General features: G+C 43.2%; 1 protein-coding gene across 1 annotated transcript in view; it reads left to right on the plus strand.

Moving 5' to 3' along the window:
* Nucleotides 1-2,021: 2,021 nt before the first annotated feature.
* ATP6V0D2 (ATPase H+ transporting V0 subunit d2) overlaps nucleotides 2,022-24,341 on the plus strand; it is a 47,019-nt gene continuing 24,699 nt past the window's right edge. Inside the window, exons 1-3 of the mRNA XM_082258853.1 lie at nucleotides 2,022-2,273; nucleotides 15,088-15,259; nucleotides 23,451-23,629. Coding sequence (XP_082114979.1) covers nucleotides 2,147-2,273; nucleotides 15,088-15,259; nucleotides 23,451-23,629 — 478 coding nt within the window. The 5' untranslated portion in view covers nucleotides 2,022-2,146. The remainder of the gene's footprint in view (nucleotides 2,274-15,087; nucleotides 15,260-23,450; nucleotides 23,630-24,341) is intronic.

Below are 24,341 nucleotides of genomic sequence, written 5' to 3' on the forward strand. Positions count from 1 at the left end.
TGTTCCAAGGTAAAAATACCAGCCTTAGGGTCCTTTCACACGGCGCGGTCCATCCCACTGAGCAGGTGGATGACAGCTCCGTCTCCGCTGTGTGTGTGGAGACGGAGCTGTCAGATTCCCCGCTGTCCTCTATCGGGAGATCGGATGAGAACGGACCGCCTGTCCGTTTTCATTCAAACCCATCCGATCCTCCAGACAGATGGAAAATATGTGGATTTCACGGACAGGATCGGAATCGGATAGCAGCGTGTGTCAGCAAAGATGTCTCCGCTGACATCCGCTGCCCCATAGGGATGCATGGAGCATCCGATCCGGTCTGCCTGAAAAACTGATAGGCGGGTCAGATCGGATCACCCGTGTGAAAGGACCCTTAAAGTGGACCTGAACTCAGAAGTGAAGATTTTCTATGTTATAGGAAACATCTATATGTAGCACTACATAGGAGCAGCTTGAATAATTGTGCCCAGGTCTCCCACTGATTATTCACAGCTAGTTACATGGTATTTTCACACAGCCAGGTGCACACACTCTTCCGCTCGTGGTCTCTAATAACCAGTCTAGGGGATGTGTTTTTTTTGTTTTATTTGGAGAACTTAGAGGAGAAGGGATTTAGTAGGATACTCCAAATTAACTATTCACATGCGAACAATAAAAATAATAAAAAGTCCATAAATCCCATAGTTTGTAGACACTATAGCTTTTGTGAAGACCAATTAATATACCCTTTTTGGGATTTTTTTTACCAAAAATATGTAGCTGAATACAATGTGGCCTAAACCATGGTTGTCCAACCTTTTGGCTTCTCTGGGCCACATTGAGTGTAGAGAAATTTTCTCGGGCCGCATATAAAATATATACTATAGTTAGGGTATATAAGTAATAAAATGCCGCCGCACCCTTCCCGCACCGCCGCACCCCGCATGCTAAATTAACACAACTAGAGGATGATCAAATGAAATGGAATCAGTATACAGAGGTTTACTTCTTCTGAGAGATAATAAAGGAACACTCCAACCACAATGAACACTTCAGTGATTTGAAGTGGTCATGGTGTTAGGAGTCAGAAACACTGCGCATGCTCGCCTCCCCTCTGAGGCAGCCTCTGCCTACCGTTAGTTGGAAGCTACTGTGGCCGTGCCCCCGAAACAACTTCCTTCCTCCCTAGCAAAAAAAAAATTGTCAGGGGGCAGTGGGCCGCATTGCCTGGGGTTCCGGGCCGCATGTGGCCCCTCGGGCCGCAGGTTGGACATGCCTGAAAGAAATTAGATTTTTTTTTTTATTTTTATTGGGAATATTTTATAGCAGAAAGTAAAAAATATTGTTTTTTTTTTTTTTTTTTCAAATTTGTCAGTCTTTTTTTTTCTTTGCAGCACAAAAAATAAAAACCGCAGAGGTGATCAAATACCATCAATTGTCAGTTAAAGCAACAGAATATGGAAAGGTTTCTTCACCGTAAGAGCTGTGAAATGTGGAATAGACTCCCTCCAGAGGTGGTTCTGGCTAGCTCAGTAGATTGCTTTAAAAAAGGCCTGGATTCTTTCCTGGTTGTACATCAACTTTACATAAGGTAAAGTTGATCCAGGGAATATCTGATTGCCTCTCGGGGATCAGGAAGAAATTTTTTCCCCTGCTGTAGCAGATCATGCTTTGCTGGGGTTTTTCACGTTCCTCTGGATCAACTGCGGGTATAGGATTGTGTATATGGGATTGTATGGTTGGGTTTTCTTTACTGATTTTTTTTTGTGTTTTTTAGTTGAGCCAGATGGACTTGTGTCTTTTTTAACCTGACAAACTATGTAACTATGCAGTGCTGTATCGCAAAAAATAGCCTGGTCATTAGGGGGGGTAAAACCTTCCGGGGTTGAAGTGGTTAATCACAGAGCTTATATATCAGATATTATTAGCGATGTATACAGCACATCTCCTGGCCTCGGCAGCGGTCGCAGCAGGTTTTCTGCAGTTCTCAGGCTGATGTTTCCACAATAAACAAAAGAAATCTGTTTATAAAGCAATGAAAGAGGAAGAGAGTCTCCAGAAAATCCCCAGCCTGTGACCTGCTGGAAATAATTGCCTGTTAGAGGACAGACTGTGTCAGACATACAGCAGTTATAGTACAGAATAGGACGAGTCAGGGACCCCAACAGACATGCCGGCCTCCGAGTTCTACTTCAATGTGGACGGCGGCTACCTGGAGGGATTAGTCCGAGGATTTAAAGGTGGAATCCTGAAAGCTGCCGACTACATCAACTTGTCGCAGTGTGAAACCCTGGAAGGTAAAGAATATTTTCTTTATGTCCTTATTACAGAATAATCAGTGCAATGATCTGTATTTATTCACCCTTAGACCTCATTTACACATGTTCTGAAACTGGAACACCAATGAACATACTTTTTTGCGCTAAGACGCATTTTTTACGTATTGGTATTTGCATTGCCTTAATGTTTTCCAGACTCCTATGTGATTTTTTTCTATTGTATGTATTTTTGCATTATCATATCGGCTAGGAACACTTTCTAAACGCGTTGTGTTTTTTCCACCGCGCCTGAATCACATCACATGGGTGTTCACACTTTCTGGCCATTGCACTGCGTTCTGCCATCTGATTTGGGGTGTAGGATAACATTAACACCCGCAGCAGAACGCATGGACGCCGTGCGATTGCTTAGAGCAGTGTTTCTCAACTCCGGTCCTCGGGGCCCAGTAACAGGCCAGATTTTAAGTATTACCTTGGGGAGATGCAGACTAGAATACTGCAATCACTGAGCAGCAAATGATATCACCTGTAATGTATTTCAGTTTTCTTGCAAACCTGGCCGGAGGTCCGGAGTTGAGAAAAACTGGCTTAGAGTGCGATGCGGGGAAATGCTGCGAATCTTGTGTTGCCACAATGGAAGTGCAATGGACCAGTACATAGAATTTAACCACTTCTGGACCAAAAGGTTTTGCCCCCTAATGACCAGGCCATTTTTTGTGATTCCGCACTGCGTTACTTTAAATGACAATTGCACGGTCGTGCGATGCTGTACCCTTAAAAAAAGTGATGTCCTTTTTCTCACACAAATAGAGCTTTCTTTTGGAAGTATTTTATCACCTGTGCGATTTTTATTTTTTTGCGCTATAAAAAGAAAAAAGAGCGACAATTCTGAAAAAAAAACAACAATATTTTTCACATTCTGCTATATAACATTCCCCAAAAAAAGATTAAAAAATCGAATTTTTTCATCCTTTTAGGCCAATTTGTATTCTGCTACATATTTTTGGTAAAAAAAAAATCCCAATAAGCATATTTTGATTGGTTTGCGCAAAAGTTATCGCATCTACAAACTAGGGGAAAAATGTATGTTATTTTCATTTATTTATTTATTTTTTTACTAGTAATGGCGGCGATCTGCGATTTTTAGCGGGACTGCGACATTGCGGCGGACAGATCGGGCCCCTAATTGACATTTTTGACACTTTTGGGGGGACCAGTGACATTACTACAGTAATCAGTGCTAAAAATATGCACTGTCTCTGTACTAATGATACTGGCAGGGAAAGGGTTAACCCAGGGGTGATCAAAAGGGTTAAGTGTGAGCCTAGGGGGTGTTTTCTAATTGTATGAAGGAGGGACTTGTGGAATCAACACAGAAACCTGTGATCTTAAATAGGAGGATCACAGGTGCTCTGTGTTCATTCCAGAGAGAACAACGGTCTGCTGAATTTACAACAGCAGACGGTCGTTCTCTCTCAGCGGGGAGCGATCGTGGGTGCCCGGCGGCAATCGCGCCTGCCAGTCCCGTGAATCGGCATCTCCACTGCCTAGTGGGGGCAAGAGCGTGCAAACCCCTACGACGATTCACACACCTGAGCCAGCCTGCCGCAGTAAAAAAAGGCTTTTAGTCAAAAATAAAAGTACCCCTCACCTTCCTTCTCCCCCCTCCTTGCCCCACCCCCAGGAGCGCTCCGGCAAACCGCTGTATGGTGAATGGCGCAGCCGAGCCAGCCTGCCGCAATATATCTGCGGCGGGCGGGCGGCAAGTGGTTAAACGGATACATTTTTCTTGAACTTTTCTTGCACTACAGGTGCCAATAATAGCTGACAATAAATGTATTTTCATTTAAATTCATGATATTAATTAAAAAGTCAAATATAATACAATTATATATAAAAATATAAATATTTCATTTTTAATTTCAGTTTTGGGCCAAGTGAATCCTGAATTTTCAGTTTTGGTTTCAGCACCAAAATTTTCATTCGGTGCACCCCTAGCACATTTACATTGACATCAATAGAAGCATTTGGGTTCAGTAAAGCCGGCCAAATGACACGTCGGATCAATTTTTGCATGACAATGCAACGCAATGTACGCACGATCATGTGAGCAACACTGGCCACTGCAATACACATAACATTGACAGGCATTCGCGGGGCTTCGAAATCGCCAACGAATCACCTGCTTTTTTTTTTTTTCTTAGAAATATGTTATTAAATTTTTAATCCAAAGTATACAAACAAATCAAAAAACACTGAAAACCTCTCGCACAATTACATTGACATTAATAGAAGCATTTGGGTTCAGTAAAGCCGGCCAAATGACACGTCGGATCAATTTTTGCGTGACAACGCAATGCAACGCAATTTACGCACAATCATGTGAACAACCCTGGCCACTGCAATGTACATAACATTGACAGGCATTTGTGGGGCTCCAAAAGCGCCAACAAAACACTTAGGCTTCTTTCACACGGTCCGCCTCCGCAGGCGGATCCGTGTTGCTCAGCGGGGATCGATCCGCGATCCCCGCTGAGCTGGGCGGATGACAGCTCCGTCTCCCCTTGCAGAGCGGAGAGGGAGGTGTCTCAGCCTCCGCTGCTCTCTATGGGGGATCGGAGGAGAGCGGACCGCTTGTCCGCTCTCATCAGATCCGCTCCGCTCCGATTACTGAACGGATGGAAAAATAGGGTTTCCATCCGTCCAGATTTCAGCACAGGATCGGATGCGGATGGCAGCGGGTGTCAGCGGAGGTGACCTCCGCTGACACCCCCTGCCCCATAGAGCTGCATGGAGGATCCGATCAGATACGCCTAAAAAACTGACAGGCGGATCTGATCGGACCGCCCGTGTGAAAGAGCCCTTAGGCTGCATTCACACTTGAGCGTAGCGGTTTTTACCGCGATTTTACCGCGATTTTTACCGCGATTTTTACCGCGATTTTTACCGCGATTTTTTCAGGCGTTTTCATTGACATCTATCAAAAACGCTGGTAATCAGCCCAAAAAGAAGCTCATGTACTTTTTTCAGCTACAGGCGTTTTGCAAAACGCTCAGATGTGAACAGGGGGCATTTAAATGAATGGGGTTTTACTTGTTGGGCGTTTTGGAAGCGTTTCTTTTGAGCGTTTTTGGAGCTGAAAACGCCCAGGTGTGAATGGAGCCTTACTTTTGATGCTAGCCTTATTTACCACTGATGTGCAATACAACAACAACAACGTGCACGCAGCACACTAGCAGAAGCTAAAACCATGGAACAGGACCTAAAATACTTTATTCTTAGGTTAGGACTGCATTGGGCAACTTGTGGCCCTTAATGTGAGCCTGTTACTTTGCCTGATATGTTCAAAGTAAAGTTTCACATAACGTGTGCAGTAAGTTTAAGAATCAGAGATGTTTTTCATGTTAGGTGCACATGTATTAAGTAATGTGTAACATTTATTATCTAGCTCACAGATGACACGACTTGCCGGGGCGACGCTGTGCACCGCGACCTCAGCGCGACATGCACGGACTTCATATCATTGAAGTCAATGCAAGTCGCATCCAGGTCGCCCCAAAGTAGTACAGGACCCTTTTTCAAAGTCGGAGCGACTTGTGTCTCTCCTATTAGAACGGGTCCTGTGCTAATCAATGGCAGGCGACCCACCGCGACTTGTCAGACAACCAAGTCGCCTGACAAGTCGCGCTAGTGTAAATGGGGACTAATGCAGATTCTCACCTTGCGACTTGCTTCAAAGTTACAATGTACAGTCTGATCATTGGAGAGGAGAGGAGAGGAGAAGACTACCTGAAGCTCCCTGGTGACATCATCTCAAACTAAGCAAAGTCACCAGTACCTGTCTCTATTGTTTGTTATTGATGAGTACAGGAATCATTTTCAGAGATCTAATAATGTGATAAATAAAATGTTATTTTATTTTTGGAAAACTTCTCACATAACACACTTTACACACATGTTTTAAATGAGTGTATGTTCACTTCAGCTGTGTGCACGATCCAATCACCTGGCCTCTACACTTCACATCCTGGTTAATGAGGCCCTTCGTTCTGTTTGTCTCCGTTCATTGGACAGTCAGATTCGCTCATTACACATGTGCTCTATTCTTGCCGATTATTTGTGCAGCGCATCGACTGTGCCGCCATCTGTGAGTTTTCTACAAGCAGCATTATTTATAGTGCAACATCCCAGCACTTTGTGTCACTGTCACTTTACCCTGCCATCTTCACCATTATATTTATTTATTTATTTATTGATTCATCACTTGCGTGTATATATATTTACATTCACCTTGTCACTTAAATTGCACGTTATCACGGGGTTATTTATTTATTAATATTACAATTTTTCATACGTTGATTTTATATTTCCTTTGTGTATATTCATTTGCTACACTGATTCATTGTACACTACTTTTTATATTACATTTTACAGTGCACTTATTTATTTATTCATATGTCATCACTTTTAATACAGGCAGCGCCAATACCCAATTTTCTATTAATTATATATTTATTTATTATATTTATACAGTCTTTTGACTGTAGTTCAGGGTAGGCTGCAGCCTATTTACATTTGCACATTCCTTGGATATCCTTAGCGCGGAGTTCACTTCCTACTATTTCTGCAAGTAGCATTTGATGTTCAGAAATCCACCGAGGCCCCAATCACAGCGATGTGGTGAGGGAATGTGTGCAATATCGCACACTTTGCTGCAGTGCATGGAAACGCCGTGCCATTCATTCTTAACCACTTCTGGACCGGAAGGATTTACCCCTTAATGACCAGGCCGTTTTTGCGATTCAGCACTGCGTTTTTTTTAACTGACAATTGCGCAGTCGTGTGACGCTGTACCCAAATAATATTTTTCCCCACAAGTAGAGATTTCTTTTGGTGGTATTTGATCGCCTGTGCGATTTTTTTTTTTTTTTTTTTTTGCACTATAAAAAAAAAAATAGGGGGGAAAATTCTGAAAAGAAAACAATAATTTTCACAGTTTGCTATATAACATTCCCAAAAAAAAAAATTAAAAATCAAAATTGTTCATCCTTTTAGGCCAATTTGTATTCTGCTATAAAATTTTGGTCCAAAAAATCCCAATAGGCTTATTTTGATTGGTTTGCACAAAAGTTATCGCGTCTACAAACTAGGGGAAAGATTTATGTCATTTTTATTTATTTACCTTTTTACTAGTAATGGCGGCGATCTGCGATTTTTAGCGGGACTGCAACATTGCGGCGGACAGATCGGACACCTAACTGACATTTTTGACACTTTTGGGGGGACCAGTGACATTACTACAGTAATCAGTGCTAAAAATATGTACTGTTACTGTAATAATGACACTGGCATGGGAAGGGGTTAACCTAGGGGTGATCAAAGGGTTAACTGTGAGCCTAAGGGAGTGTTTTCTAACTGTGGGGGAGGGACTTGTGAAATGATCATAGAGACCTGTGATCCTGTAAAGAAGGATTACAGGCGTTCTGTGATCATTTCAGAGAGAACAACGGTCAGCTGTGTTTACAACAGCCGACCGTCCTTCTCTCTCAGCGGGGAGCGATTGTGGTTGCCAGGTGGCAATTGCGGATGCCAGTCCTGTGGATCGGCATCCCTGCTGCCTAGTGGGGGTTTGAGCGCGTCGATTCGCACAGCCGAGCCAGCTTTCCGCAGTAAAACTGTGGTGGGGGGTCGGCAAGTGGTTAAAAAAGGCTTTTACTCAAAAGTGCAAGTACCGCTCACCTTCCTTCTCCCCCTTCCTGCCCCACACACATGCGCAGTGTTACTTATTTTTTTCCGGGGAGCCGGTACCTTTTTTTTAACAGGTACCAATTCCTATTTCCTCAATTTTCGGCGAGAATGATGTTCACATAACTGGTGGGCACTGGTGTGTGACACTGGTGGGCACTTGTGGGCACTGGTAGGTGGCACTGGTGGGCACAACTTGCCCTCTCCTTTTCGGGACCGATGTCCCTCTGACAGTAGCCGGCGATCGTTTTTTTTTTTTTCTCCTCACACTGATAGTGTGAGGATAAAAAAGCAGCTGATCACCGGCTGCTGTTTACTTCACATGATCAGCTGTCATTGGCTGACAGCTGATCACGTGGTAAGGGGGCGGGATCGATCTGTGATCAGGCGAGTCTCATAGATTTGCTGATCACAGAGCGCGCCGGGCGTGCACATGAGGGAGCGCGCAGGCCGCTCGTGCATGGGAGGACGTCAATGTACGCCCTCCCAGCAATTAAGGTCTGCGCTGTAGCCATCTTTCAGCTATAGCGCGGGCAGCAACTAGTTGAACCAGGACACATATTAATTACACAGGTTCTGAGGCTGACCAAGGTGGTAATTAAACTCACTTAGTGCCTTATGTACATTATATTAGCCTCAGAAGGTTTGTAATTAATATGAGGAGCTCCTTTTGGGCGACAAGCTTCATGCAATGCGATTTGTCGCACGACAATCACGGCAAAACCATGCCACGTTTTAGGTGCCATTGAAAAAATAGCACTTGAACTTGTGTTTTGCGATCACAGGCAGAATCGCAGCGATTCTGCCACAATTCCAAAACTCACAAATTTGCATGACAGGCTAGATATTATGTGTTCCTATTAAGGTGGTTCACTCAGATGCAATCCACTTTGAGTGCCATTACGAAAAGGGTCCTGTGCATGTTTGTAGTGGTGGTCGCAAGTGATAGAGTGCCATGCGGAGATAAGTGTTCACATAGGATCGCTATTGACAGGAGTTTTTACATTGAAGTCAGTTGAAGGTGTTTTTACATTGAAATCAAAGGGGGCATTTTTGCATAGAAGTCAATGGGACACGATTTTCGATTAAAGTCAATAGGACGCGATTTTGCATTGAAGTCAATGGGACGCAATTTTGCATTGAAGTCAATGGGACTCGATTTTTCATTGAAGTCAATGGGACTCAATTTTAATTGAAGTCAATGGGAGGCAGTTGTGGAGAGAAAGAGAGAGAGAGGGCCACAACTGCACCTGTGCTGAAATCGCACAGAAACCGGAATGACGTTGCGATTTCCGTGCACTGGGTGTGAACCCAGGATGCAATTTCTGGTCGCCATGGCAACCTTGCACCTAGGATTTGTCAAGCCCTGTGTTAATGCACTTGCATTGATGCATGTTATGATTAATGTGTGCTGCATTTAGGGGCGCCGCCAAAAAAACTGAAATGAATGAAAAACTGTACATGACCCTTTATTTAACCACTTGCCGACCGCCGCAAGTACAAATACTGCGGCGGTCAGCCCCGGCCAGGCAAAGTGACGTACCGGTATGTCACTAGCCTGTCACTGGCTTGTGAGCCAATAGCGGGCGCCCCGGCTCGTTCCCTAACAAGTCAGTGCGTGTGACATTGGGTCCGCCGGTCACTCGCGATCGTTCGCCGGGAAGGGAGAAAGGCAGGCGGCTGATGTAAACAAGCCGCCTGTCATTCTCCCCTGTGTAAAAATGGAGATCAGACGGTTCTACTATGTAGGACCGTTGATCTCTGTTTTTACACTAGTAGCCATGTCCAATCACAGTTAGAAACACGCCCCTAGGACACACTTAACCCCTCCCTCTCCAATACAGTTAACCCCTTCCCTGCCAGTGTCATTTTTACAGTAACAGTGCATATGTATAGCACTGATTACTGCAGTAATGTCACTGGTACCCCCAAAAGTGTCAAAAATGTCAGTCAAGGGTACGATTTGTCCACCGCAATGTCGCAGTACCGCAAAAAAAATCGCAGACCAATCAAAATACGCTTTTTGTGATTTTTTTTTACCAAACAAATGTAGCATAAAACAAATTGGCCGAAAATGTTAAAAAATTTTGATTTTAATTAAAAATGTGAAAAATATTGTTATTTTTGCAAAATTGACGCTCTATTTTTGTTTATAGCGCATGATCAAAAAATCGCACAGTTGATCAAATACCACCAAAAGAAAGCTCTGTTTGTGGGGAAAAAAAGGACGTAAAATTTGTTTAGGTACAGCGTCGCAATTGTCCGTTAAAGTCACGCAGTAAAAAATCGCAAAAAAACCCTGGTCAGGAAGGGGGTAAAATCTTCCGGGGCTTAAGTGGTTAAAAAAAAAAAAAAAAACAGCTTACCATAATGCATGGTATATGCGTTGTAGTGCGCTGCGGTGCATTGAGCTCTACTGTACAATGCTCTAGAGTGCCATTTACTATGAATGGCGCAGCGAAGTACTGCACATAGACCAGGTGTGTTGCAATGCCTCATGGCACCATGCGCTAATGATTGCATTTTAGCATACATTGTCACAACACACACAAGTGTGAATGGGCCCTCAGTGATACAGCAGCACACAGTCATAGCCCATGGAGGGTCGTCTATATTTTCTAATGAATGTTTCTGCTTCATGACACAGAACGTTGTGCATCAGCTCTGTCACTACTCCCAGGCATCTCCAGCACTGTGACCTTTCCTGTGTTTTGGCAACAGTCGGCGTGTCCTGTGTGAGGACAAACATCTCTCTGCACTCAGGCAGTTCATTCTGGTACTGTTCAGCACGGCTCGGTAGAATCTAAAGAAATCCTGACTTGCCTTCTCATCTGACTGACCTTCAAAAATAAGCCCTTTGTCCGATTCTCTGTTTATGTTTAAAAGTTATGTTTAAGGTTTGTCATAGAAGCATCAGATGGAAGATGACAGATAAACTTAATCTATTTAGAACGGCATCTCAGGAAGCAGAAATATTCAGTATATATAAATATATATATATACTATATCACCAAAAGTATTGGAATGCCTGCCTTTACACGCACATGAACTTTAATGGCATCCCAGTCTTAGTCCATAGGGTTCAATATTGAGTTGGCTCACCCTGTGCAGCTATAACAGCTTCAACTCTTCTGGGAAGGCTGTCCACAAGGCTTATTTGTGTGTCTATGGGAATGACCATTCTTCCAGAAGCGCATTTCGCAGAGTTGTATGAAGTACTCGAAACCCATACTTGAGTAAAAGTACAAGTGCTCGATCAAAAAGTGACTTGAGTAGAAGTGGAAGTGCTCGATCAAAAAGTGACTTGAGTAGAAGTGGAAGTGCTCGATCAAAAAGTGACTTGAGTAGAAGTGGAAGTGCTCGATCAAAAAGTGACTTGAGTAGAAGTGGAAGTGCTCGATCAAAAAGTGACTTGAGTAGAAGTACTAAAGTATTCAACATTTTTTGTACTTAAGTATTGCAAGTAGTTTTTTTAAAAATGTTGCTACTCAAGTACTGAAAGTAAAAGTACCAGTAGTTTTGAAAAAAAAATTACTACTCAAGTACTGAAAGTAAAAGTACAAGTACTGTGTTATGTAGTTATTAAAGAAAGAAGTCAAAAGTTTGAACATCATATTGTTTTTTATTATTTCAAATGCAGCTTTTATTTATACATACAGTAGCATTTATTTTCGTATGCGCTGATAATACACATGTTTTGAGCTTCATGAAACTTGCCATCTACTGTTCTGGCAGTGGTAATTTTTATAATTGTAACGAGTAACTATGCAGCACAAAAAAAAAATATCAGAGTAGAAGTATTGAAATCATTGAAAAAATGTAGTGAAGTAAAAGTGGAAGTAGGAGAAAAAAATTCTACTCTAGGAAAGTACAGATACCGCCTTTCAGTACTTAAGTACAGTAGTGAAGTAGTTCTACTTAGTTACTATACATCTCTGCGCATTTGTGAGGTCAGGCAGTGATAATGGAGGAGAAAGCCTGGCTCGCAGTCTCTACTCTAATTCATCCCAAAGGTGTTCTGTTGGGTTGAGGTCAGGACCAGTCAAGTTCTTCCACCCCAAACTCGCTCATCCATTTCTTTATGGACTTTGCTTTGTGCACTGATCCAAATCATTTGGTGGAGGGGGATTATGCTGTGTTTTTCAGGGGTTGGGCTTGGCCCCTTAGTTCCAGTGAAGGGAACTCTTAAGATGTCAGCATACCAAAACACTTTAGACAATTTCATGCTCCAAACTTTGTGGGAAAACTTTGGGGATGGTCCCTTCCTCTTCTGACATGACTGCGCACCAGTGCACAAACAAGGTCCATAAAGACGTGCATGTGCATGTTTGGGGTGGAGGAACTTGAATGATCCTGACCTCAACCCAATAGAACACCTTTGGGATGAATTAGAGTAGAGACTGCGAGCTAGGCCTTCTCCTCCAACATCAGTGCCTGACCTCACAAATGCGCTTTTGGAAGAATAGTCAAACATTCCCATAGACCAGTGATGGCGAACCTTGGCACCCCAGATGTTTTGGAACTACATTTCCCATGATGCTCATGCACTCTGCAGTGTAGTTGAGCATCATAGGAAATGTAGTTTCAAAACATCTGGGGTGCCAAGGTTCGCCATCACTGCCATAGACACACTCCTAAACCTTGTGGGCAGCCTTCCCAGAAGAGTTGAAGCTGTTATAGCTACAAAGAGTGGGCCAATTCAATATTGAACCCTACGGACTAAGACTGGGATGCCATTAAAGCTCCTGTAAATACAGGTGTCTCAATACTTTTGACAATATAATGTATATATGTATATATCTAGAGTGAGTGTGTGTGTGTGTGTGTGTGTGTATATATATATATATATATATATATATATATATATATAATATAAATATTTAGTTATCTGTTCATAATCTGCTTCACAGCACTAAGGCTGCATTCACATGTCAGCATATTGATCGCGGGCAGAATCGCCGCGATTCCGCCCGCGATCCGGAAATCATTGCAAATCGCGGGACGCCTGTGCGTTGCCCATGATTTGCAATAGCACCCCAAACGCTGTGCGATGTTGCCACGATTTCCGCCTGCCGAATCGCGGTAACATCGCACAAAAAAAAATCGCGGGACGCATTACGCTCCAAAGAAGCTCTTGTACTTTTTTGGGCGTAATGCGTCCCTTTTTTTTTTGCGCGATTTTACCGCGATTCGGCAGGCGGAAATCGTGGCAACATCGCACAGCGTTTGGGGTGCTATTGCAAATCACGGGCAACACACAGGCGTCCCGCGATTTGCAATGATTTCCGGATCGCAGGCGGATTCGCGGCGATTCTGCCCGCGATCAATACGCTGACATGTGAATGCAGCCTGATACTTAGGCTCAGATCACACTATGCAGGTGCAACTGAGCACACGTAAATTTCCAATATGCAAGACAGCCCATTCATTTTATTGGGCTGCCCTATGTGCCAGAAACATGCAAAAGAAGTCCCTGCATGCATTTTGGCACGTGTGAAGACACACACAATTCCTCCCTGTCACTGTTAGGAATTGCACCCCATCAATGATTTCACTGGGTCCCATTGTTGGAAGGAATTGTGCCCCATCTTTGTTGTTATTGGGAAGAACTGTGCCCCATCGTTGTTGTCATTGGGAGGAATTCTGCCCTTTTATTGGTGTTGGTGGGGGGAATCATGCCCCATTGTTGGTATCGGTGAATGAAAATAGTTCCCCAAGGGCCGGATAAAAGCAAGCAAAGGGCTACATCTGGCCCCAGGCCCACGGTTTGGAGACCACTGCTATAGAATATCACTTGAGACACATTTGGATGTCTTCACAAGGGAGACTTTTATAGGTAAAATAAAATGTATAAAATGTGTTAAATGCACATATTGGGAAGTTTGTTTTGGAATGAATGGTCTGGAGACAGGGTCTCTTGCAAGGAGTATTTTATTCTGTAAAATGTTCAAAAAGTCCAACTTTCCCATTCCCTGATAGACAGACACAGACAGATGTTCTGCTGGGTGCTTGAAAAATCAGTGTATCTATAGTAACAAGCAGTCTTCAGGTTCATTTATATATTCTTCGCTGGTAATCATCAACAGGTCAACCGAAGAACAGGAAAAATGATTTCAACAGTGGATTCAACCTTCCGGAGACAATAAATGAGTCAATAAATCACAGCCTCTGTCATGTGATTACTAAGTTTAGCAATCATAAAAGACGTCGTTCATGACACATTCATTCCCTGGAAATTATAGCATGGTTTCCATTTATCTCTTGGAAAAACCACAGTAATGCAATGCTTGTGATGTCGGCTTAAAGGAAATCTGGACTAAACAATTACATACTATAGGTTGTTATTGCTGAATTTTTAAACCTCTGAACATGCCAGTGTCCTGTCTGATTTTAAGCCTTCAGTCTAAAGCTGGCCATACATTGTAAGATTCTTTTTTTCTTTGTTCAGCCAGTGTGCTGAATGGAAAAAATGAACACATTATTTTATCCACACAAATGAAGTGGATGGAGATATCCCCCCTATTGTATTCTAACTGCAGAACTCACAGCTGCCAAAAACGCCAATCTCCGCGCAAGAGTGAATGAGCCATACAAGTTTTTTACTGATGTTAGAACCATTTCTAAAGCCTCGTACACACGCACCGATTGTTGGCCGTAAATTTTCGGCCAACGTCCGATCGGCCGATTGTCGGCTTCTTAGTATGATGCTTCCGACAACCGACTGCGACTTTTCGGCCAAACAAAATCTGGTGTGCATGCTATAAAATTTTTGTTGGCCGTCAGCAGAACGGCCGATTGTTCCTCAGTCAGTACAGATTTCGGCCGACAAAAATGTGATGATCAAGACTGGGCATGCTCAGAGAAGAAAAAACACACAAAAAGTAGACCAGAACATGACATCACTTCTGCAGTTGGTTTTTGTTGGCCGACAAAATTCGTGTGCAGTCTAGAGCACATTTCAACCAACACAACAACACTGGACAAAAGACGGCCGATCGGTCGGCCACCAATCGGTGCGTGTGTACGAGGCTTTACCCTACAATCTTTTTTGTTTTGCTCTAACGATCTATATGCCTTTTATTTTTAGACTTGAAATTACATTTGCAGTCCACAGACTATGGAAGCTTCCTGGCCAACGAGACAGGTCAACTCACAGTACCCGTTATTGATGGAAAGCTGAAAGAGAAGCTAATGGCAGAGTTCCACCACTTCAGAAACCATTCCTTCGAGCCACTGGCCACTTTCCTGGACTTCATTACGTAAGAATTGAAGGAGCAAGTTTAACATTATTACTGCAGATAGGAAGAGCGCAGGCTTACTGGTTTACTGAAGAAGTGAGGTGCAATGAGATTGGGTAAAGGGAACGTGAGCCGAGTTTACTAAAGTGTAAACTGAACTTTTTTTTTACTTATCATTCAATTGTGCGAAGAAGAAGTTATATTTTTAGAATAGCCTGCACATAATTAGATGTTTGGTGTAAAAATAGGTTTACTTCACAATATAAATAAAAGTAAGGGAGACCCCCGCTTCACATTACATCTTATAACATCTTATGCCCCATACACACGTGCAGATTATCTGCAGACTTTTGTATGCAGACTTACCAAAACCCATATAATATGAGGTCAAACCTAAACACTTTCAATTTGTATGCAATCCGGCCAGTGGTGTATTTTGGTTTTGTGCTGCCCTAGGCAAGACTAAAATTGGGCGCCCCCCCATGTGAATTTTCCCTACTCATTTTTGAACGGATGTGACTCCATCCAAAACTGAAGGACTAAAAGTCCCAGCATGAACCCCTGAGATCTCATGGGGGGGGGGGGGTGAGAGAGAGAGAGAGAGGGGTAGGTGAGGGAGAGAGAGGGGGGTGGGTGAGGGAGGGAGAGAGAGAGGGGGAATGAAAGAGAGGGGGGGAATCAAAGAGAGAGAGGGGGGATGAGAGAGAAAGAGAGGGGGAATGAGAGAGAGAGAGAGAGAGAGAGAGGGGGGTGAGAGAGAGAGAGAGAGAGGGGGGGGGATGAGAGAGAGGGGGGGTGAGAGAGAGGGGGGATGAGAGAGAGAGAGTGAGGGGGGGATGAGAGAGAGAGAGTGAGGGGGGGATGAGAGAGAAAGAGTGAGAGGGGGATGAGAGGGAGAGATAGAGGGGGGATGAGAGCGAGAGAGGAGGATGATAGAAAAAGGGAGAGGGGGTGAGAGAGAGAGGGAGGGAGAGAGAGAAGAGGGGTGAGAGACTAAGAGAGGGGGAGAGAGAGGTGGGTGCGTGAGAGAAGGGGGGTGAGAGAGAGGGGGTGAGAGAGGCGGTTCCAGCAACCAGTGGCCAATAGAGTCTCAGGTGGAGGGGGGTGGCTTTTTTGCTGCCCCCCTGCAAAGTGCTGCCCTAGGCCTGGGCCTTGTTGGCCTAGGCCAAAATACAGCACTGAATCCGGCAGGCCCTTGCACTACATAGAAAAAGTAAGTCTGCAGACAAAAGTCTGCAGATAATCTGCACGTGTGTATGGGGCATTAGACACCTATAGACTCTGACAGGTATAAACTCTTTTTTGCAAAGAATAGGCAAAGCTACAACATAACATGTAAGTTACCTTTTTCTTTGGTTTTGTCATGCCCCCCCCCCCCCCAACATTGATTCAGAACTAAAGGGAGAGGGGGGTTGGGGATGCAGATATAAGTCAGAAAACTCCCAGTATCTCTAGGAAGATGCAGCCACCTCCCCTTTCCCTGTTGGGTATTGATTGGTAGCTTATCATCAATCATAGGTTTCTTTTATAAAGCACTGCCTTCAACAGTGGCCTTTGTTAGTTCTTGTATTATAGCTCTGCCTTCGACAGTGGCCTTTTCAAAGTAATGATCACGTGAATGGGCTGGGGATAAAAAGGCCAAAATATTATGAGAGGTTGTAGAGATTGAAGTTTTTTTACCATTATACATTCTATTCCTGAAGGTAAAAACCTTCTGCATACAGCTGAAATCTCCACCCCCCCCCCCCTTCAATACTAACTTGATCCCAATCTTGTTCCGGCGCTGAGAGCAGAGGCTCTCTCGGCTCACTTCCTTCTCACTGGCCTTTCCAGCCTAGAGGAGAGATGTGGGGTCTTATAGACCCCACATCTCTCCATAAAGAGGACTTGTCATGCCCTATTCCTATTAACCACTTAAGCCCCGGAGGATTTGGCTGCTAAACGACCAGAGGGTATTTTGCGATTCGGCACTGCGTGACTTTAACGGACAATTGCTCGGTCATGCGACGCTGTACCGAAACGAATTTGGCGTCCTTTTTTTCCCCACAAACAGAGCTTTCTTTTGGCGGTATTTGATCACCTGTGCGATTTTTTGATCACGCGCTATAAACAAAAAAAGAGCGTAAATTTTGCAAAAATAGCAATATTTTTCCCTTTTTTTTTATATGAAATTCCCCCAAAAAAAATGTAAAAATCAAAATTTTTTAATATTTTCGGCCAATTTGTTTTATGCTACCTATGTTTGGTAAAAAAAATCGCAAAAAGCGTATTTTGATTGGTTTGCGCAAAAGTTATTGCGTTTACTAACAAAGGGAAAGATTTTTGTCATTTTTGTTGTTTTTTTTTTAACGCGTAATGGCGGCGATCTGCGATTTTTTTTGCGGTACTGCGACATTGCGGCGGACAGATCGGACCCTTGACTGACATTTTTGACACTTTTGGGGTTACCAGTGACATTTCTACAGTAATCAGTGCTATATATATGCACTGTTACTGTAAAAATACACTGGTAGGGGTTAACTTTATTTGAGAGGGAGGGGCTGTGTGTGTCCCTAGGGGCGTGATTCTAACTGTGATTGGCTGTGGCTTCAACTGTATGCAGAGTGATCAACGGATCTACATAGTACATCCATGTGATCATCTCTCATACAGAGAGGAGAATGACAGGCAGCTTGTTTACACAAGCTGCCTGACTTTCTCCCTCTCCCCCGCCGATCGCAGAGTGGCCGGCGGCGATCGGGTCCGCCGGTCACACGCGCGGGGGGGTCCGTGACCACGCGGGAGCGGGAGCGCGTCTCCGGCGGCACGCGCTCGCTCCCTAGACCCTCACAAGCTAGTGACGTAGCCCTACGTCACTTTGCCTGTGAGGGGCTGACCGCCCACGTAGATAGTCGTGCGGCGGTCGGCAAGTGGTTAAAGGGGTGTTTACATTCCTTGTAATAGGAATAAAAGTGATCACAAACTAAAAAATGTAAATGAAAGTGTAAAAAAAATAAAATAATTAAAATAAAATAAACAATAAAAAAAAAAAATGTAAGGCGCCCCCGGCTCCCCCGGCTCCCCCATGCTCCCACACAGAAGCAAACACATATGTAGGTCGCGCTCGCATATGTAAACGACGTTCAAATCACACATGTGAGGTATCGCCACGAACGTTAGAATGAGAGCAATATTTCTAGCACTAGACCTGTAAAAATGTTAAGGCTTAGTCTATGGAGATTTTTAAGTACCAAAGTTTGGGGGTTCCTGGGTAATTTTCTAACAAATAAATGATTATTTTTACATGTAGGAGAGAAAAGTGTCAGAATTGGCTTGGGAGGCAATTGGATAAAAAAAAAAATTGTGAGCCTTTACAATCACTTTAATTCTAAAGCGATGTTTTTGAACACCCAGCAGACAGCAGCACTTCTGTTGTAAAAGACAGTAAGTGTTTTGTGTAAGCTTGGTTCCCCATTTGAAATAATAAAGCATTTGCTGCTGTCTTAGAAATATCATCATCTGTTGGCCCCAAGGGCCAGGTATAGAATAGAAAATAGCATCAAGAATTTAACATATAGACGTGTAGTGCTTGGCGCTTGATCTCATGATGTAAAATAAAGAATCTCATCACTGCCACCATTATAGTGCTTAGCACTTAGACTCCTAATTTAATGATCAGATCTTGAAGAAATCTTCTACAGTTGCCTGGCACTGTACATCTTCAGTTCATTTGCAATGACCCAAAGAAACTAATAATACAGACAAAAAAGAATGAAAAATCACATTTACCTAATTCATAATAGATGACAGGTTTTAGAAAAAGCTGTCTCAAGATCGCCCATTCTTCAGGTGGGGATGACTTACAGATATCTCATCCTGCAGGCTGCTTAGTTTTGATGGTCATGGTGGCATTTCTTCCATTGTAAAGCCCCCTAACAGCACACTTTTGACTCTTAAGCCCCATACACACGCACCGATTGTTGGCCGACCGATCGGCCGTCTTTTGTCCAGTGTTGTTGTGTTGGTTGAAATGTGCTCTAGACTGCACACAAATTTTGTCGGCCAACAACAACCAACTGCAGAAGTGATGTCATGTGCTGGTCTACTTTTCGTGTGTTTTTTCTTCACTGAGCATGCCCAGTCTTGATCACCACATTTTTGTCGGCCGAAATCTGTACTGACTGACGGAAAATCGGCCGTTCTGTTGTTGGCCAACAAAAATTTTATAGCATGCACACCAGATTTTGTTCGGCCGAAAAGTCACGGTCGGTTGTCGGAAGCATCATACTAACAAGCCGATAATCGGCCGATCGGACGTTGGCCGAAAATTTACGGCCAACAATCGGTGCGTGTGTACGGGCCTTTACTCTCAAGCCCTATTCACACCTGAGAGTTCCGGGAACGCATACAGAAACATGCGTCAAATCGTGTATTGCACTTGCACTTTGTCGTGTACCAAAACATGCATTTACTAGCCGTGTTTGGGGTGTCATTAGGTATTAATGGCACCACAAATGGTGTCATTAGTAATTAATAGCACTACAAGCATTTCTGCATGCATTCCCCAGAACGCTCAGGTGTAAATGGAGCCTAAAGCACCAAAATGCGTAGTTTAAAAAAACGTGCCTAACTCTGCATCCAAAAAAGGTGCAGGAACTTTGCTATGTTGGTTGTGCATAGGACAGCCTGTTAAAGTGAATGCGCTGCCCTATGCTGTCGCACCAAAAATTCACCAAAAGCGTGAGAAAAACGCACATTAGTGCGACATGCAGATGTAAATGGGGCCTGATAGTGTTAAAAAAACATCGCAAAAGTATAACGTCAATTCCAAGTTTGGGAAGATTCCAGCAGCAGCTCCACTGATGATTAATATATCCTTCAGCTAACTGCTATTTTGTTTCTCTGTAGTAGGCAAGACTGTTGCTCTGTGTCTGAATTTATTGCAAGATAATAACATGATATGAAGAATATATATTAATCTAGGAACACAATACAAGGATAAGGATCTTTTTTTTTATACATGTGACTCTAAAGCGGTTTTAAACCAAAAGCCAAAAATGTAATATATTGCAGCTTGCCAATCATTACATATGGTGGTTGCACTATTTTCTTTTTTTAAGCTTTTTGCCCTCTGTTATTCACCTGGTGATCCAGTTAGTAACACATCTCCTGTATTAATGTGCCTACACTCTGGATGAAGGAGTAACAGAGACACCTTTTAAACAGGTACAGCAACATTTTTTTTCCCTTTTTGGATAAAGGTTTTACATTTTTTTTTAAAAGCTGATCATTGTTAGCACCCCTGTCAGTGATAAATGATTTGTCTCAACCCTCTAAGTGCTACATCTGCTTGACAACTTGTTCTGCTGAATAAAACAACAGACTTACTGTCCAGATCACCAAGTGAAAATAAAGGGAAGAAAGCCTAAAAAAGAAAACAAATGCATCAACCACAACTAAGAAATGGTAAGCTGCAATATAATACTGTAAATGTTTGCTTTTGGGTTTAATACTGTTTTCATTTAGGAATTTGCAATACAAAATGATAGCTGTAATATGACTGACCTAATCTTCCAGAATGGCTTGCCATTGTATTGTGAAAAATACAAGCATTTTATGACATGCATCTGTCATACTATTAGCTTTACATTAGGTAATTTTTTACAAAGGTCACAATGCTTCCATATTCTCCAGTATATATATATGGCTTTTTTTCTCAGAGAAAAGGTGCAGGTACACCCCCCTTCTAATGGCGCTTTTCCACTGCATGGAACCGAATGGTTCAGCACGCTTTTGTGCTTTTCCACTGCTGGTACCGCATGGTATAGTGTCGGAACGGTTCGGTACGGTACGGTACCGTGGCGCTTTTCCACTGCATGGAACTGAACGGTACGGTACGGCTCTGAAAAAACAGTACCTACTCGATTGTGGTTCCAACAGGTACCAAACTGGTACCATATCCCACAATCCTTTACATGCAGTCACTACTAGCCACTGATTGGTCAGAGAATCCCACCCACCCCGTTGTTATCCCACCCACTTAATTTTAGTACTACTTTAGTGGAAAAGCAAACCTATACCGTACCGTACCGAACCGTTCCGACACCGTACCATGCGGTACCAGCAGTGGAAAAGCAAACCGGGCCAAGCAGGGCCAAGCAGGGCCGAGTAGAGCCGAGCAGGTACTTGCAGTGGAAAAGTGCCATTAGTCACCTCTTGTGTCTGTCCCCTTTCCAACTTTAAGCACCTTCCCTTGGTTCCACCCCCTGCCCACCTCCTAGTACTACTCCTCTTAGAAAACACAGGATCATTTATTTTGTGGTGCTAAGTAATTTGTATGGATCTTGTTAATGACAACAATAAAATAGATCCCTGAAGCCAGAACAATAGTCCCCCCCCCCCCCCCCCAACAACAAACATCCCCCAGCATCAATAGACCCCCTGCAACAAAAAAACCTAATACCCCCGATTAACAAAAGATCTTCCCCAGGAACAATAGACCCCCTCCAACAACAAAGGGGCTTCTCTCAGAGGCCAGCATCAAAAGACCCTCCAGCAGCTAGCAACAATGTGCATTCCCCTGCATTCCCACTGAAAAAAGCCCTGTATACTGTATATATATATATATATATATATATATATATATATATATATATATATATATATATATAGTATCTCACAAAAGTGTGTACACCCCTCACATTTTTTAAATATTTTATGATATCTTTTTATGTGACAACACTGAAGAAATTACACTTTGCTATAATGTAAAGTAGTGAGTATACAGCTTGTATAGCAGTGTAAATTTGCTGTCCCCTCAAAATAACTCAACACACAGTCATTAATGTCCAAACCGCTGGCAACAAAATTGAGTACACCTCTAAATGAAAATGTCCAAATTTGGCCCAAAGTGTCACTATTTTGTGTGGCCACCATTTTTTCCAGCACTACTTTAACCTTCTTGGGCATGGAGTTCACCAGAGCTTCCCAGGTTGCCACTGGAGTCCTCTTTCACTTCTCTATTACGATATTACGGAGCTGGTGGATGTTAGAGACCTTCCATCTTCCGTTTGAGGATGCCCCACAGATGCTCAATAGGGTTTAGGTCTGGAGAAATGCTTGGCCAGTCCATCACCTTTACCCTCAACTTCTTTAGCAAGGCCGTGGTTGTCTTGGAGATTTGTTTGGGGTTGTTTTCATGTTGGAATACTGCCCTGCGGCCCAGTCTCCGAAGGGGGGGGGGATCATGCTCTGCGTCGGTATGTCACAGTACATGTTGGCATTCATAGTTCCCTCAATGAACTGTAGCTCCCCAGTGCGGGCAGCACTCATGCAGCCCCAGATCATGACACTCTCACCGCCATGCTTGACTGTAGGCAAGATACACTTGTCTTTGCACTCCGAGTCTTCACCTGGTTGCCACCACACACGCTTGACACCATCTGATCCAAATACGTTTATCTTGGTCTTATCAGACCACAGGACATGGTTCCTGTAATCCATGCCCTTAGTCTACTTGTCTTCAGCAAACGGTTTGTGGACTTTCTACTTGTCTTCAGAAAACGGTTTGCGGGCTTTCTTGTACATCATCTTTAGAAGAGGCTTCCTTCTGGGATGACAGCCATGCAGACCAATTTGATGCAGTGTGCGTCTTATGACCCCCCACCCCTTCAACCTCTGCAGAAATGCATTGGCAATCTTCTTATAGCCTAGGCCATCTTTATGTAGAGCAACAATTCTTTTTTTCAGATCCTCAGAGAGTTCTTTGCAATGAGGTGCCATGTTGAACTTCCAGTGTATAAGAGAGTGAGAGCGATAACACCAAATTCAACACACCTGCTCCCCATTCACACCTGAGACCTTGTAACAACGAGTCACATGACACTGGGGAGGGAAAATGGCTAATTGGGCCCAATTTGGACATTTGCACTTAGGGGTGTACTCACTTTTGTTATCAGCAGTTTAGACATTAATGGCTGTGTGTTGAGTTATTTTGAGGGGACAGCAAATTTACACTCACTACTTTACATTGTAGCAAAGTGTAATTTCCTCAGTGTTGTCACATGAAAAGATATAATAAAATATTTACAAAAATGTGAGGGGTGTACTCACTTTTGTGAGATACTGTATATATCCCCTAGCAAGCAAAAAGGATATTCCCACTAGACCGGTAATCACTCAGTTCTAGTGTGCTGTCTTCACTGTATGTATCTCTTCCCTTTTGTTCTTACAGGTACAGCTACATGATTGACAATATCATCTTGCTGATCACAGGGACCTTACACCAAAGACCCATTTCTGAGCTAGTTCCCAAGTGCCATCCCCTGGGCAGCTTTGAGCAGATGGAAGCAGTCAGCATTGCTCAAACTCCTGCAGATCTCTTCAATGCTATAATAGTGGACACTCCTCTGGGTATGAAAGTTTACAATCATGAAAGATGTATAGACTTTCACATTTTTTCACATTTTTTAACATGTGTGTGTATAAGAAAAAAAAGAGAGTAAAGCCTCGTACACACGCGTCGAAATTCGGCTGGGAATTTTCGTCCGACGACCGATCTGCCGATTTTCGGCTTGTTAGTATGATGCTTCCGACAATGGACTCCGACTTTTCGGCCGAAAAAATCCTGGTGTGCAGGCTATAAAATTTTTGTCCACCGTCAAAACACGTCCGATTTTCGTGCAGTCAGTACAGATTTCGACAGGGAAAAATCTTATGAGCAAGACTGGGCATGCTCAGAGAAGAAAGAACACAAAGAAAGCAAACCAACCCATGACATCACTTCTGAAGTAGAATTTTGTCCTGCGGGAAAATTTGTGTGCAGTCTAGGCACATTCCAACCAACAAAACACAACTCTGGACAAAAGACGGACGACCGGTCGGCGGAAATTTGTTGCGTGTGTATGAGGCTTAACAGTACTTCTCATATATTTTTGTATTAATGTTTTTTGTAGAGTAATAAATACCATGTTTGAAGATATTTTGCATCTCTTTTTTTAGTTGGGTAAATATAAAATAATGCAATTACATATTGAATAGTTATTCGTTCATATCCATTAAGTGGCAAGCCCAAGTCTGATACTCAAGAATTTTTATGGCTGGGTTATTAATCTCTTCAAACTAT

The sequence above is a fragment of the Pelophylax lessonae genome (assembly GCF_965119305.1).
Source record: "Pelophylax lessonae genome assembly, chromosome: 5".
NCBI classification, from domain to species: Eukaryota; Metazoa; Chordata; class Amphibia; order Anura; family Ranidae; genus Pelophylax; species Pelophylax lessonae.